Below are 17,169 nucleotides of genomic sequence, written 5' to 3' on the forward strand. Positions count from 1 at the left end.
TAACTCATGATATATACGTATAATTTTGTTCTCTCTCCATAAATAAAATCTCTATATTTTTTAATAATAAATTACGTGTCACTATTTTATTAATCTGTATATTTAAAACGGACCAATCACAAGTTACCATATAAGTTGTTGTCAAAATGTTGTAAAAAAAATTTGTTAAAAAAACATTTTTCATTTGTTAAACTTATAATAATAGTATAATGATTTACAATTAGTTAGTACGTGTCAGATACCTAATGAAAGAAACTAAAATTTAGAAAATGAAAAATGGTTAAAAAATATAATTGAAAAGTATTGAAGATTTTATGTATAGTATTATTAATTTATAATAATTATTTTGAAAATTAATTTGGGAAAGTTTTTAATTGATGGTAATATAAAAAAAAAGAACACAGCAACACACTCTGAAAATTAAACTCAAAACATAAGATTTATATTTGGAATATGCAAATAACAAATGCGAAAAAAAGTGAGAACATCTCTTTTGTTTTTCTATCTTTTAGTTTCTTTTCAAAGTAATTTTTAAAACTTGATAAACTTTAATAAGATAAAAATTAATTGTTAAACAGTGGAAGTAAATTGAGAAGCGAAACAACCATGCTCTATTTATTTTTTTTGTTTATTTAGGAAACAACTAGAGAACCCAATTTCATACTGTGATAACATAAAATTCTATTATTTCATATCAATTAACAATTTAAAACATATGAAAGATTTATTTCTTTAACCCTTTGTTGGCAGTGAAAGATGCCAGTTGTTAACCATCAGTTTTTGGCCTACGACCTTGATAATATTATATATATAATATACGGAAAGATTTTGAAGTTAATGATGGCACAGACAATTTTTACATCATACACAATAAACAAATCAATACATTAGATATGGGTTTTCTGGTATAAGTTACATATTTTATTAATGTATATCCATTATATAAGTCTTTAATTTCACGTTTGAACTTCAGTAAATATATTATAGCTCAGTCAAATGAAAAGGAGAGGGAAGAAAAGCACACTTACTATTTTCCTAAAATTATAAATAAATATATCAAACTTATGTATTGTAACAAATTCTTGTATTGATAGTGATAATATTATTTTTTAATAGATTGTCCGTGGTGATAAAGTATCTGTCACTGTATTATAGAGTGTACTACAAAAGCTTTTAGTCTTTTTAATATCCATTTACTTGCAAATTCCGTTATAAAACTTGTATTCTTTTTATCTCTAGGATTGAATTTTTGGTCCATGTTGGGTTTGTATTGGGAGATGACGAGGAAAATACTAGAATATTACCATATCTGTTATTTCTGCTAATAAGGGTTAGCTTAAGTGGTAGTGGTGAACCCTGTTCAAAAAAGAAATTCTTTATTCCATTTTAGTACTAATTTAATCCTGACATCACTCAAATGTTAGGTGATGGCTACAGAATTGCGACATGCACTGAGCTAGAAATTTGAAGCTTAATTATTTTGTATACTTTTAACTTTTTCTTCTTTGGTTATTTTACTGTATTCATGGACTCATATATGGTGTATGACATATCTGACCTACCTACATTTTCCATATTTGTATTTTAATGTGGCCACGCCGTTGTCAAAATAAGCAGCTGTTGTTATCACCAATAAAGTGCTTTTGACGTAATGGCTGCAAAAATATTATGGCCACCGTAGTCCTGCATTGTATATAATCTCCTCTCATCGATCATCTCTCACGCATGTCTCTCTTTATTTTCCCTGAAGAAGCAAACTCTTGCTTCCTCACCACGTTTTTTCTACGTTTGTGTTTTCTCTTGTGAAATTTCTGCTTCCTGAGTTAAGAGCCTCTGTAACGGAAATTGTTATTTGTATGTCTAATGTAAATTCCTTTAGAGCTAAATGACTCCTTCACATGTCAGTAAACTCAATCATTTCTGTACTTTTTCAGGTGTAGGCCTAGCATGGAAAACAACCTTTGCCGTGTTGGCTTGCCTAAAGTTCCATCACTAGTTCAACATATATCAAACGTGAAAAACAGCTCCTCTTCCAAAGTAAGAATCGTTATCATTAATGTGAGTTTGAAAAATTGAAAAAAAATAAAAATCGAGAGATCAGTGATGTTATGCAATAACTACATCCGTTTTGGTGATTAAATGTTAGGATATTTGTTTCCAATAACAGGAAAGTGAAAGAAAAGGCCAAGGTGATGAACAGGAACATTCAGTATCTATCAACATGCCATCAAATTGTGAAGAGGTTCAGCTACATGACACCGTGAGAGTTCCCTACAGTGGTGAAACTGATCTTAATGGGGCTCCCATTTTCTCTTCTGAATCAACTACTACATACTCCAAGCCACGAATGCCATCACAATCAATGCCAAATGGCAGCGTGCAACCAGAGGCAGCAAGCAAAAGGTTGAACGATAACAGAACTAAGTTTTTCCAAACATGGTACGGTAAACTTGAGGCGAAATTATCAATTCTGCATGGAAAGGTACATACACAAAGTGTAGAAGACGATAACAACTTAAGCAACACTGAGAACCCTTTACCTGTTGATTCGTTCGTGAAAGCACTGGAAGATCCACATGTACAAACTCCTAAGGTATGCTGTCGTACTCTTCTGTGTAACAAATGTTTCACATCCTAGAAATCCTTCAATGCTGTTTTTACTGATGTTTCAACCATTTGAGTCTTATGTAGACGAACATAACATAACCATTTTTTCCTAATTATTCTTTTTGGACACTCAGTATTACATAGTAAGTTAACCATTGGCGTTTACCTAATGAATTTTACACTTTGATTTACTCTTTCAGAAGTCTTCAGAAGAGATGGTGCCTCCTCAGGACAAGCAGTGGCCATTCCTTCTTCGGTTTCCGATTTCATCTTTTGGTATTTGTCTAGGAGTTAGCAGTCAAGCAATTCTATGGAAAGCATTGGCCACGTCACCTTCCACTGAATTTCTTCACATAACTCCGAAAATAAATTTCGTGCTATGGCTTACCTCTGTTGCTGTTGTTGCTACTATTTTCGCCATCTATCTGTTCAAAATAATTCTCTATTTTGAAGCAGTTCGCCGCGAGTACCATCATGCAGTTCGTGTTAACTTCTTCTTTGCCCCATGGATATCCCTCTTGTTCTTAGCTCTTGGAGTTCCTTCATCGTTTGCAAAAGAATTGCATCATGCGGTTTGGTACATTCTAATGATTCCATTGTTCTTCCTTATGTTAAAAATATATGGACAGTGGATGTTTGGGGGCCAAAGGAAGCTCTCAAAGGTTGCCAATCCAACAAATATGCTAGCACTTGTTGGAAATTTTGTGGGAGCCTTATTGGGTGCATCTATGGGCCTAAGAGAAGGACCTATTTTTTTCTTGACTCTTGGACTTGCACATTATATGGTGATATTTGTAACTCTCTCACAGATGCTACCAACAAATAAGACCATCCCCAGGGACCTCCATCCAGTGTTCTTTCTTTTGGTTGCACCACCTAGTGTTGCTTCTTTGGCATTGGCCAAGATTCAGGGTTCTTTTCATTTGGAATCACGGATTTTCTATTTCACTTCCATGTTCCTATATCTCACGCTGGTAAGCTTTTTCTAAGTTTTCATTGTCTAGAAAAAGGGGTTAATATAGTTTGCACAACTTCACCACTACACAATCAACGATTTTAGTATTCAAGTTGCTTATCAGTTTCACTTCATATGCTTTTGCAGGCTGTTCGGGTCAATCTTTTCAGAGGACTCAAGTAAGCTACACTCTTGTTAATATCCATAACATTGGCTATTCCATTATGTTGATTTTTCCGACACATTGTGTGTGATTGTGCAGATTCTCAATCTCATGGTGGGCCTACACTTTTCCAATGACTGCTGCTGCAATTGCTACCATAAACTACACAAATCAAGTCACAAACGTTGTAACTCAAACTCTGAGTGTAATATTGAGTCTCGTTTCTACATTCGTAGTAGCAACAGTGCTTGTCTCGACTATTGTGCATGCCTTTGTCCTCCGAGACCTCTTTCCCGATGACCTTGCCATTGCCACAAGTGAGAGAAAGCAAAAAACTCATAAGAAACGCTTCCCTTTAGGATTTGGAAGCCACGGACATGCCAAAAAGACTGAAAATTACTTGAAGTTTGTGAACTCGGATAAAAATGATTTAGTTTAGAAGCTTCTTTGACAACAACATACTCCAATATTTCAAGGAATTCATCATCTGCGTGAGTATTTAGATCTCTCAAACGAGTAAGAAAATAATGAGGACAACCAACATCTTTACTAATAAGTACCTTTGATGGTTTTAGATTTTTCTTGAGTAGTCCCTGACACTGCAAATGCTGATTATTTTAGCTACTGATTATATGAAATTTTCACTTTGGTCCTTGAGTTTACAAATGTTAGAACTTTTTTTGAGCTAAACAACAATGGAAAGTGAAGTGAAAAAGAAAACGATTAAAATGAATAACGTTTTGCAAAGTCAGAATCTAAAGGAGAATTCTGTGAAGTTATAAAATAATGGTTTCATCAATTTTCCCATTGACCATGTACGTTCAAATTATCAGAGAATACCGTTGAGTAATTAAGCACAAGGGAACATGATTGAAAAACAGAGCAAATCTTTAACGATTATAAAATCTGATTCAAAGTTAATGAAGATGACGCTTTCATTAATGTCTAGCAAGAAACTTTACGGCAATCACTTAGTCGGGAATGGTGCACGTATTTAAAAATGCAGAAACATATACTAAATAAACACAAACGGTAGTATACAAGTAAATCTGAAATTGATAAAGAAATATGAACCAAAATTCACGCAAATTTCTATCTTATTTAAAAATTTAAATTCAACGAAGTAGCCTTCCAATATAGTAACCAAACGAATTCTACATTACCTTATGCATTGAACTTATTAATGTTTCAACATTTTTAAATAATGTGCAATAACATTATTCTTCACGCACTTTTAGATAGATAACGATACTTTGACAACATTTGTTTCACAATATTTTAACACCATTATGTATCATTATGTGATTAATTCATGTTGGTGTTTATGATTATTATTATTGATTGTAGAATAATTTTAGACAAATCACAGAATTACATAATTGCATCCTCTTCAGATGTCAGAAGCATTCAGAAAAAAATAAAATTTAGAAACAATTTTAAAGTAGAAAATATTGTTCATAAAAAGAAAGTTTTATAAAGCTATTTCAACATCTTATGTCCATGAACTTCTCTCATCGTGTACTCTTAATATCTAGAATTCACCCTAATGTTTCTGGGATCAAATAATTATGAGAGTTGTAAACAATTGAAGGGTCTATTGTTTCTTATTCTCCTAGTTTGTTTTATCTTTTAACACAAAAATAATCATTTAGTAACAAATAGACTTTAATCTAATGAGGTCAAAATATTAATATTCCTTCATTCAATTCACATTAATTTGCTTTAGAAGTCTACCATGGTACCCAATATTTGTTGGTACAGTGATTCTGTAGACCAAACCAATTATAATGGTAACCAACCTCCATTAAAGTCCAATAATATCCATAACTCCACGGTCCATACTTCAATAGCTTCTACCACCCTAGAGTCCTCGAAGAGTAAAGAGGAAAAAAATTGTTATTGGACACTCATATAAAAGTAAATTAGTCATACAAAAAAAATTGTATTTGTAAAGAAAAAGAAAAAAAATAAAAAGTAGTAAAGGATAATAACAAATGGGTGTAAAATAATTTAATGTCAAAATATTATTGTCCTAAGAGTAAAAGTATTACTCAATGACTACTTGTAAACAGTTTTAGATAAAAAAAATTCTTGTTGGTGCTTTTTATTTGTGTGTTTCATTATATGAATTTTATGGAATTACTTTTGGTTGATATATAAAGGATTTATTTAGAGCTTAGTATATTATACATACTATTATTTTTGGATTAAATTATAATACATTGTTCCAGTTGTTAAGAGACAGCTGTGACAAAAGAGGGAAAATGTAAGAGGTTGGGGGACCAGCTGGTGGCTTTAGGAATCGCAGCTCCGAAGAAAATGACTAGAATGCAATGAATTACAGAATTTGAAAAAGAGAATTTGGGTACACATTGCATGAATCCTCAAATTTTCAATTATACATGTCATCTTATTCTGCCACCACCTATATTGCTAAGTTTTAAAATTTCTTTGAACTTTAGTGTGATGAAAATTTCATTTGGAGCATGTTTTAAATATTAGAAGCACATGGAAAGTAAAGATATTTATTTATTTGGAATAAAAAGGATACTAAGGAGGGTCCCGAGTGTTAGAGTGCATGAATATATGGTAACAATAACCAACGTCATAGGAGTATCGTTTTCATGTTTAGCTATTTCAATATATATTAGTGACTGTTCCTGTCAATATGCTGGCAATAGCCAAGAAAAGAACCATTCTGAATATACGATGGTTCTCACAACTGCTGCAAACTGTTATTCATACGCACAAATAGCTATGCTGTTTCCCAATTCACACCAAATAATTTCACACAAATACTGCATAAAAATATCTTACAAAACGCATGCGATGACTTAAATGCATGCATTCCTTACCTAATGCATATATGTTACTATGGACTTATAGGTGACCAATTGGATAGGGTGACAAACTAGATATAAAAGATTGATAGATTCTGACAATCGTTGAATAGAATTAAGACGCAATTAATATCACAATGACTTTTGTTAAGTGGTTAAAGTTTGCATTAATGATATTAAAAGATAAATTAATTGGTAAGATTCTTATTAACTCTATAAGAGTTTAATTTCACGATAAAGTCACTTTTATTCACTGTTATATTTCTAAAAACCTACAAAGAAAAATTCTGTTGAAAGAAAAAATATTCATACCAGAAATAGAAAATTCAATTACAGTAACTGGGTGGAAACTTTACTTTAGTGTGTCATTTTAATTAGATTGAGATAAATTTAAATTTGATGTCTAAATCATTTATATTTTATTATATTATAGTTTGTTAACTTTGTCATATCATTTATCAAAAAATATTTTTCAATTTTCATGTTTCATCGTCTCAACATAAAAAAAATATGTTAAAGATTTTGTATCGATTAAAAATATTATTTAATTTTAATATTCAAATAGAAGTAAACCTTATAATGTAATTTTAAATTTTATTATTTTAATAAAAATAACAATTTTTATCTCAAGTTATTTACAGTTTTAATTGGAATATACCTGGGGTTTATATGTAGAGATATTTAAAAGTATTCAAAGGAGAAAAAAAATATAGCTTTTCAAAATACTGTTGTTTTTCATGTTCGGCAGAGAGTATCTCGAATTATATTCATTTAGATGATTATTATACATTGAAAGCTCAAAATTACAGCTTATACTTCTAATTTTCAAATAAAAATTGGATCTTTCAATTCAAAAATTGTAAAGAATCATGAAATGATATTCTAAAATTGAGAATAGTTTAAAAATAATGAAAGGCAATTATTTTAATATTAAAAAAATTTAATATAAATAATTTTGTTATAAAAAGTTTTATTATTTTAAAATATTTTTTTTATAATTTTTTGACTTTTTTTAAGAGTTCTTATTCTGTGTTTTTATGATTTAAGAACCAAGATTGTAGGATTGATTATTGCAGCAAATTTTTTAATTTGGACAAATTAGTTTATTTGTTTGAGTAAGTTAAGTTTCAATTTTTTTCCTTGGTTGGCCTACTATGTTAACAAACTAATCTTGTGTGTAACATAGTAAAACACATTGATAATGATTTTGTAAAATAATAGAGGTCTATTTCTATGTTTATTTATGAGAACTTTTTTGTACATTAACTTATCATTTTTCTTATTTTGTTTTATTTGTGTTATTTTTTTTTTTGCAATAATCATTGTTGATCAACTCCATCATATTATTAATATTGTTACCCTTCATTATACATTGTTTTCCTTTTCTTTCAATATTGAGAAAAACTTTCATATCTTTTACTGTACTATAATTTTTTTTTAAATTATATCTTTATATCTTATACTGTAATTATACCTTAAAATATCTGTAATAACAATTTTTCAAAGTTGTAAATTTTCTGTTTTTGAGTATTATTAATAAATATCTTATTTTATTAGCTATTGTAATAACAATTTTCTAAAATTATGTTTTTTTTTGTTTTTAGTATTATTAACAAATATTTTATTTTATTAGCTTATGCCAGTAAAATGGAATATTATAAAAATAACTCAAAAAGTAAGTTATCAAATTATAGAAAAATCTTTTAGCCTGATTAGAAGTTTCACCTCACTTATTTCGCTAAGTAAATAAAAGACTACTGACCATTAAGAGGTATATGTATATAAATTTTGGTAAAACAAATAAGTTAACTTCTAGAGACTAGTTTATATAGTAGACTAATCAATATAAATGCTTGGTAAATATTTCATAGTAGAGTATTTTAAAAATTTATAAGTTATAAATTGTAAGTTTATTTAGTTGCCTTCTAATCTGTATTTTTTTTTTACTTTTATTTAATTTTCTTACAACTACTATTATATTTTAATATATTTTTCTGTTATCGTTAGTTTTTTTTTTTATATAGAGACAATTACTTATTCACAGTTTAGTATTTATTAGGTCATTTTTATTTTTTATTCTAGTTCAAATTAATATAATTTAACATTATAAACGAAAAGAACTAATGTTTCATTACATCATCCTAGGTAAGAATTACTGAAAATTTAAAAAAAAAATGCAATGTAGTAATAGTTTCAATTGAGAAATAATAATATTTAAGTTTCTAAAAATAAAAATAAAAGTTAATATCCATTACGTCAACTTGACGTGACCAAATAAAAAATAAATAAAAAATAATTAAATTTTTTTTAAAATTATAATTCCATAATAATATATATTTGTTTAAAAAAATGTAAAGCTTATTTTTATAACAAAAGCAATTTATTTATTTAACAAAAAAAAATAATCATATTTTTCTCTGTTATTTTATATTTATTAATTAATCTATTAAATAGTTTACCAAATATTTCTATTCAAAAAGTTAACTTATAAATTCAAACCTTATAAAATAAAAACTTATTAACTATAAAATAGCTTAACAGTTAAAAAGCTAACTTATAAATTAATTAGCTTTACAGAAAGATTATATGATTATAATGTAATGTACATAAAGCATAACTTAGTTTAAATTATTTTCCTTTTTCTTTGTTTTCATGTTTTATTTACTTGTAGTATTTATGGTAGGATGTTGTTACTATTCTAATTTTAAAATAAAAAAGAGTTAATTTCAAGCTTTAACGTCTTATTAATTATCTATTTTCGACACAAGTTCTACTAGTTTGGTTGTAACGTCCCAAAAATATACGTCATGCATATATAGAAAGGACGTCATCATGCATAATATGTGAAAGCAGTTAAGAGTATTAAGGATTACAGTCATCCTCAAATTAGCTACAGAATTTTAAACTTAAACGTAGCAGAGTATTTTAACGTACTAATGACAAATAGAACTCCTAAAACGACTAAGCGGCAACGTCAAACATCGTCACTGGATCAAACGACATTCCTTCATCTACTCCCGTATAACGAATTATACGATCATCGCACATACACAAACACAAACAAGTAGGGTGAGCTAACATGCAACAAATCATGCATAATTACTTCGTTACAAACATCATATAAATTATGTCAGACACCCTCATACCATCATACCACAATTCCTATTAGACACTCGTCCCATAATACCTAATAAACATCACAATACCTAATAGACACTCATCCCACAATACCCAATAGACACTCATCCCACAATACCCAAATAAACACTCATTCCACAATACTCAATAGGCACTTATCCCCACGATATTCAATAGGCACTTATCCCAACGATATGTTGATGAGCGATACAACGGAAGGTTTTTCACTTGTGATGTCATTCTTAGTCCCCTCACTATGTCCAAAACCGGCACATAGACCAGGACATTCTGCCCTCCATACCATTCATAAGGTTAGTCCCCTCACTATGTCCTAAACCGGCACATAGACCAGGACATTCCGCCCTCCATACCATTCACAAGGTTAGTCCCCTCACTATGTCCTAAACCGGCACATAGACCAGGACCTCCTGCCCCTCTCACCACATAATTCATCATTCTCTACTTGAGACTGAATGATTATTAGAGTATCAGGATAACCTCCAACTTCATGACCCTCAACATCAACATATACGCACATACCATGACATTACAGAATCTCTCCACTAAACTCATACCATGCTCATATTCCTTAACTCATATTATACCATTACGAAATCTACCCATAATCCTCATGCTGAAAATTTATTTTTACTATTCACTTTTTACTATTTACTATTCACTTTTTACTATTCAATTTAAAAAATTTACTAAATAAGTTACCAAAAATTTGAACCTCTCCTTCTAAAATTACTATAATTTTATATCCAAAATTTACATTTTTCTATCCATTAAAATTATTATTACTAATAAAATGCTAAAATTTACTATTATAAATATTTTTCATGAGTCTTACAAATTAAGCTACCAAAATTTCTTATTAATCTTTCCACATTTTATAAACTTATTATATTTTCCATTCACAAAGAAATTTATTACTATTAAGGTAAATATTTTTTTTATGGGTCTTACATTGGTTGACCTGAAACTCTTTTTAAAATAAAAAGTTGTTTTTAAGGAAAATATATTTATCTTTACAGATTAATTTAGGTATGACGTCTTGAACTCCATTTGAAGAACAACCATCACAAAAAAAAGGGGTTAATATCTCCTAATATTGGACATGGATCATAGTTGTTGACAAGAGTCGTTAAACTCATTTTAAAAAAATAAAAAACATTTTTAAGATCGAATTATTTTAAAGGAATGACCTGGTTGGTGTGATATGGTTGTTTGTTTGACATTTTTTTTAAGTATAAATTGATAACTCAGAAATGCTATAATTTTCTTTTAATATAATAAGTTAGCCATTTTACTTTTTCTTTTCAAAAGAAAAATATAATTTTGAGTTTTCTATAACACCAAATGATAAAAGAACAATAAACCGGTCTATTTTTTTTTTCCCTAAAGTTATTCTTTATTAGTCCAATTCCCAAAAATATTGTCCAGTTTCATCATTCATTAATAAAATAAAATAAAATATATGCTTCATAATCAAACAAATAAATTTTACAAAATCTCTCACTATATATCTCTCATGTTCTCAATTATGTCGTAGAGTGAGAGAAATAATTTCAGAAGTTATTATCATTTGTTGAATTAATTAGAGGTAAATATTCTTGGTTATAGTGCATCGGAACTTAATTCCTTTATATTTATCATAATTTGTAATAAATAAAGAATTTATTTTTTATGCATGATTAATTTAAAAAAACATTATCAAATATAGAAAAAATAGTGTATAATGTTAAAATAGAGATGACAACGTTTCATTATCTCACCTTTATTTTGAAGTAAATGTTTATCCTCATTCCCGAACTCATATTTAATGAGAATTTTTTTTCATCCTCATTCCCAATATCTGTATTTGTGTTTAGACATCAATTTAGACACAACTTTTTTGATAATTAAAACTTTGATAGGTAATGTTAGAAACCAATTATTTTTTACCACTAAAATTTATTGTTATTTAATTTTCTTGTAGTGTTATTTATAGATGTAATTAAATGTATATTTATTCAATTTTCAAAATAAACTTACATATACTATACTATTTGACTCAAAGACTAATGTTAGTTTAATTTCCAAGACTGTATGTTCAAAATTATAATCAATTAAATATAGATAAAAGAATGGCAATGAGAAAGTTGAAAGAGTTTGTTTTTTTTAGTGTTGATAATGTTTGATAAAAAGTGTGAGATTCTTTAATACATTATTGAGTTGTTTGTTGTAAAATCTATATATATATATATATATATATATATATATATATATATATATATATATATATATATATATATATATATATATTTTTTTTTTTTTTTCTAGTTTCTTTTGCATCCGTAACAAATTGGTATTGGAACAATATTAGGGTTAATGTGTAGTTTGAGTTTTATAGCAATCTTTATGATGGGTCTCAATGGGTACATTCATGAAAATTTGCCATGATGGTAAGAATTAAAACAAATTGAATGTTCACAAAAACATATTTATAAAACATTCTTCATATTGTCAAGAATGATTATGAACAACTTGTTGAACCTACACTTAAGTCCAGAGATTCAAGGAGAATCGAAAGAAAGATTGTAATCGTTAATGTGTTGTTATGTTACAAATTATACGTGAATTATATTTTTTTATAAATATTTATGTTAATTGTGTTTAATTTTAAACTTATTTTTACTTTTGGTGTGTGATTGGGGAATTATTAATGATAAAGTATAGTAAATTTTATACTGGGAAAACAATACTATTTTCCACGTGTTCATATTTTATTATTTTAAAAAACATATTTTAAACTATGTTTGATTTAAAATATTCTATTGCGTTTCTTCATTTCTTTTAATATTCAAAATAAAAATAATAATTAACTAATACAAATAGAAATCATGGCGATGAATGCAATGCAACACAATGAACATTCATATAAACGAGAAAGAGAAATTCGTTGCGGAGAATATAGTGTTGAGACATCAAATATTCTGTCAGTTAGAGTCAAGTTCAACAAGTTCACAGACTTCATATATTACAAAAACCATGGTAAATGAAAAGAATAAATCAAGATTACGTTTAAATTATGTTTATAAGAAAATTGAATATATTTATATACAATTGTTATCTTGGCCTTTTTGCACATAAGTTCAATATAAAGGTAATAAGAAATTTTATAAAAGTGACATTTTTAATAAAAATATTTTAAATTAAGATTTTTTGAAAAATTTTAAGATCAATTTTAAAAATTTATTCTCCAAAGTAAAATATTAGCATATTACCATATTTTATTATTATAAAAGAAGATTTGAATTTAAAAGATGTTAATCATAGGAATTAAGCTATGAAGTAAAGAGGTCCTTCAAATAAACATTCATACAATCATTAATAAGAGTATCATTAGTTCTTATTTTAACGAAATAAATTAATCAAAAACAATGTAAACCATTAGAAGAAATAAGTACTTCTTTTTTCACTTACAAGTCTAGTTTACATCATTCCAAAAACTTTATGATACCATCAAACACTAATAGAACTTTTGTTAGATATATTATGGTGAGATAATTGAACCCTTTATTATTACGGAATTATTATATACATAATTGTCATTTTACTTGAATTTATTTCAAGTATTTTATTTAAAATTGAATTACAATTAAATCTACAACTATATACTATTTTTTTTACAAGAAAAATGTAATACAATAATTAAACAAATTTGTATTACTGTTTTTTATTACTCGGAGCTGTGCAGGGAGGAACCTTTCCTGTTATTTTTGGTTTCACATTACTGCATACAGCTATTGCCGGAGCTCCATTGAACTTTAGATCAACATTAGACATCTCTACACCCTCACATGGTACACCACTGCTACAAGCAAGAATAATTCCTTCTTTAGTTGCTGAAGTTCCCTTAATATTCTTAATGATAACATTGCTTATCTTTATTTTTGATGGATACTGGATCAACACAACAATAAGAAATCATATAAGTTAGTCTTTTAGGCCACATTATTGTATTATATGAAATATTTTGCAACTTGAATACACATGAATATATAAGAGACTAAATACCTGTTTGGTACATTGGTTCCATGGACAATACTCTTGGTCTATGATGACAGGGTTCGAAACATTATCCATGGTAATATCCTCAAATCTCATGTTAGTAACTGTTATTGTTCCTGGCTGACTAGGCCAAGTCTTAATCCTCACTCCATTTTGAGTTCCTTTTATACTACAACTTTTAATTGTAATACCATCAACGGGCTCTTCTTCCTTGTATTTTCCAAGGCTTCCAATACTAATACCATGCCCAGGTCCACATTTCACATTTTGGACAAGAACCTGTTTACTACCATCACCTAGTGAAACACAATCATCTCCGGTGCCAATGTCTGTATTAAGAACATTCACACCTGTTGATCTTCCAATATGGATGCCATCGGTGTTGGCACTATTTTCTGGAGCAGTTACTTTAAATCCATCAAATGTGAAATTTTTGCATCCCAAAACATTAACATGAAATTGTTTGCTATCCTTGCTAGTGATGCCACGAACTATTGAATTGTTGACGTAGTTGAATGCAAAATTCTATTGACATTTGATGAAAAGATTAAAGAAATGAATTAAATATAATTATGATAAATACGCATGTTATATTTTATTTGAATTTAAAAAAAAAATTATTTACCATGCCAAGGAGTTTGCAACTAAATTTTTTGGAACAATCATTTTGTTTCCAAGCATAGGAACCTTGACCATCAAAGACTCCCTTACCAGATATGGTTATTGCGTTAGCATAATCAATCCTTAGAATTTCGTTACCACCAACGTCCTCTGGCTTTACGGGTGATTTGATTGTTGCATCAATGCTAAGTTCAATAGGAGCCTTACAAGGACCTTTTAAAAGTACATGTGTCATTTGATATGTGCCTGCTGGAATTACAATATTTGAAGCAGATGTGGATGCACATGCTTGAGCCCAAGCACTTGTTAAAGCCTTTGAAGAATACGGAAAATCAAATCAATGAAAAAATTGTAAAATTAATTAAAGATATCCTATAATTAATGATGAAAAATGCTTTTGTTTTCATCAAACAATCTTAGTTCCTTTTTGTTACAATATCAAACCTTCGTACCTTAGCTATATCTCCATTTGGTTTTCCCCCAAATTGTGATATTTGAAGAGTTGCTGATTGAGTTAAATGAAAACTAGTTGCGAAAAAGGACAAAAATAATACGATAGTACAATATTTCATATTGTGTATTTATTTTCGATTCAACTAACTTTTAATTGTGTTTAGTGAATTACTTTTAGAAGAATGTGTGAAATTGATTTATAATATAGCAAAATGAATTCATAACCATTAATACTATTAGCAATTATAACACATACGTTACTTTATCTAAATGTGTCATTTCTTTTTTTAGATTTTTAATATATTTATAGGATTCATTTATAAATAGTAACTTTTAGATCATCCATAAACAACCTATTTTTATCTTCTCCCTATAAACTGTCAATGTCAGAAGATATAATCCAATTTAAGGAATTTGTTTTCGTTTCTTGAGGCAAGATGTTTTTAATCCATGTTCTACATAACAAATTTTTTTATTTCTAACTTTTTTTTCCTTCAAGAATATAGCTTTTATAGTTTTTATAATTTAACAATATTTTAAGTATTAATATGATAAAAATATATTTATTAATTTAATTATTCTTAATTATAATTATTTTAAATTATATTAAAATATTTTGTCCTTTTGAGATAAATATGTAAATATTAAGAAAATAAAATATAATTATAATCATATATATATATATATATATATATATATATATATATATATATATATAATGTGATATATTATATATTTAAGTAAGATTGTGTAAATTTTATGATAATAAATTTGTGATAATTATAAAAGTAAAATATTTTTTCTAATTTTATTGTTGGTGGTTTCATTTATTCTGTTATCAATTATTATTGTAAGTAATTATTTTACTTTAAAAAGGTAATCACGTTTAAAAAGAAAGTATGGAAGATAAGATAGTGAGAACATGAGCTAATTAGGGATATAGAAACATGGAATAATGTAGACTTAGAAAATTGTATTTTTAAAAATAGTAGTTGTTTATAAATAGGGAGACTAGATTATTTGAATTTTAAAATGTTTTAATATAAAAGTTTATAATACGAAAAAGTTTTATAATATCTCTTTAATAGTCACTTTTTTAGAATTCTATGACGTCTTTAGGAGTTTTCATCATCTGATTCACCTTATTGAAGAACTGACACGGTAGGATTGAACTTGATCGTGAGTTTTTCAATTTCGACCAATCAATTTCTTAGATAAGATAGGTTTGTTTTCTTCTCTTTCCTTTGCTCAATTTTTTTTTCCTTGCATACTAGTCCTCTATGTTTTTCATGTGAGGTTTGAGTCCTTTATAAGACGCTCTGATGATCAGTAGTGCTAATCGTGTATCTTAATTGTGTTTTTGTTATTTATTGGAGTAGATAGAGTTTTCTCTGAGTTTGGATCTATTTTAGATATTTTAGAGCGGTTAGGTCTTCTAGAGCGGTTTAGTCATTTGTTAGGTAAAGAAAGCTAATTATCACTTTTTGATGTTAGTGTTGCTAAATGTGTCCTTGTTTTGATTGTATTTGTGTTGCGTTGAGGAATTAAGAATCTTAGTTATTTGAGAAAATTGGTTATATTCATTATAACACCGAAACCTGTTTTGAACCATACATTACGTCATTTATGATAAAAAATCCCGCTGCACACATGCTAAAAATATTTCTCTGAAAACTGCGGGACAATTTCATTGATTCATGATGGCTTTTAAATAGCTATGACTCAGGGCTTGGCCGTTTACAATAATAAAAAACCCAAATAACTCTAAGCAAAATAAAAACTGAAACAATATAATAACCTGTAACTAACTCACGAAATACAAACTACCTCTACTGCTTTCTAAATTAAAAATAAAGACCCAAATGAAATTATTAAACTACCCTAATTTTAAATTTATCCCAACAATTTGAACGGGTCCTAGGTTCTCAATTAACAAAGTTGAAGTTTCTTTATTTTGATATGGGTTGATGGGCAATAATGTGGCAGTGAGGGGGCACTAATGTGCACTGAGCGCAAGCTTGACCGTTAGGAATAGGGAACATTTAAGCTCTATGCCACTTAGTGCCAAATTTGTGCAACCGAGCAACCAGAAATGTGAATGTTTTAACATTCAATGATGGCTTTATACGGTTGATTGTTACTTTTTTCTATAGGTCTGGATCTTTTTTTCTTCATAATTTGTTGGGCGGGGGTTAGTCTCACTGGACGAAAAAAGTTGTGAGAACTCTAGCATTAAGTACTAGAGATTAGCGTTGAACGCACAGTTTTACGAGAGCTTTTGCGTTGAGCATTAGTCTGAAGACAAATGTAGTTCTTTGCGTATTTTATGGTTCTGT

The 17,169-nt window shown here is 28.3% G+C and overlaps 2 protein-coding genes across 3 annotated transcripts; one reads left to right on the plus strand and one right to left on the minus strand.

Moving 5' to 3' along the window:
- The first annotated feature begins 1,707 nt into the window (after positions 1–1,707).
- On the plus strand, positions 1,708–4,391 carry LOC108325148 (S-type anion channel SLAH2). 2 transcript variants are annotated; one of them, XM_017558162.2, is made up of 6 exons: positions 1,708–1,854; positions 1,935–2,037; positions 2,168–2,593; positions 2,808–3,581; positions 3,710–3,741; positions 3,825–4,391. In XM_017558162.2, the coding sequence occupies exons 2-6, from the start codon at positions 1,948–1,950 to the stop codon at positions 4,162–4,164; spliced, it is 1,662 nt and encodes a 553-aa protein (XP_017413651.1). In that variant the 5' UTR covers positions 1,708–1,854; positions 1,935–1,947; the 3' UTR covers positions 4,165–4,391. The 2 variants fall into 2 exon arrangements, with proteins under 2 accessions (XP_017413651.1, XP_052730970.1); XM_052875010.1 differs by having other exon boundaries at positions 1,720–1,822.
- Positions 4,392–13,414: 9,023 nt separating this feature from the next.
- On the minus strand, positions 13,415–14,281 carry LOC108324748 (polygalacturonase; the record flags this gene model as incomplete). Its single annotated transcript, XM_017557678.2, has 2 exons — positions 13,415–13,651; positions 13,766–14,281. Coding segments are annotated over 2 exons (753 nt in total), but the record flags the coding sequence as incomplete, so codon positions are not given.
- Between the last annotated feature and the right edge of the window lie 2,888 nt (positions 14,282–17,169).

Source organism: Vigna angularis, chromosome 3 (assembly GCF_016808095.1).
Source record: "Vigna angularis cultivar LongXiaoDou No.4 chromosome 3, ASM1680809v1, whole genome shotgun sequence".
Classification (NCBI taxonomy): domain Eukaryota; kingdom Viridiplantae; phylum Streptophyta; class Magnoliopsida; order Fabales; family Fabaceae; genus Vigna; species Vigna angularis.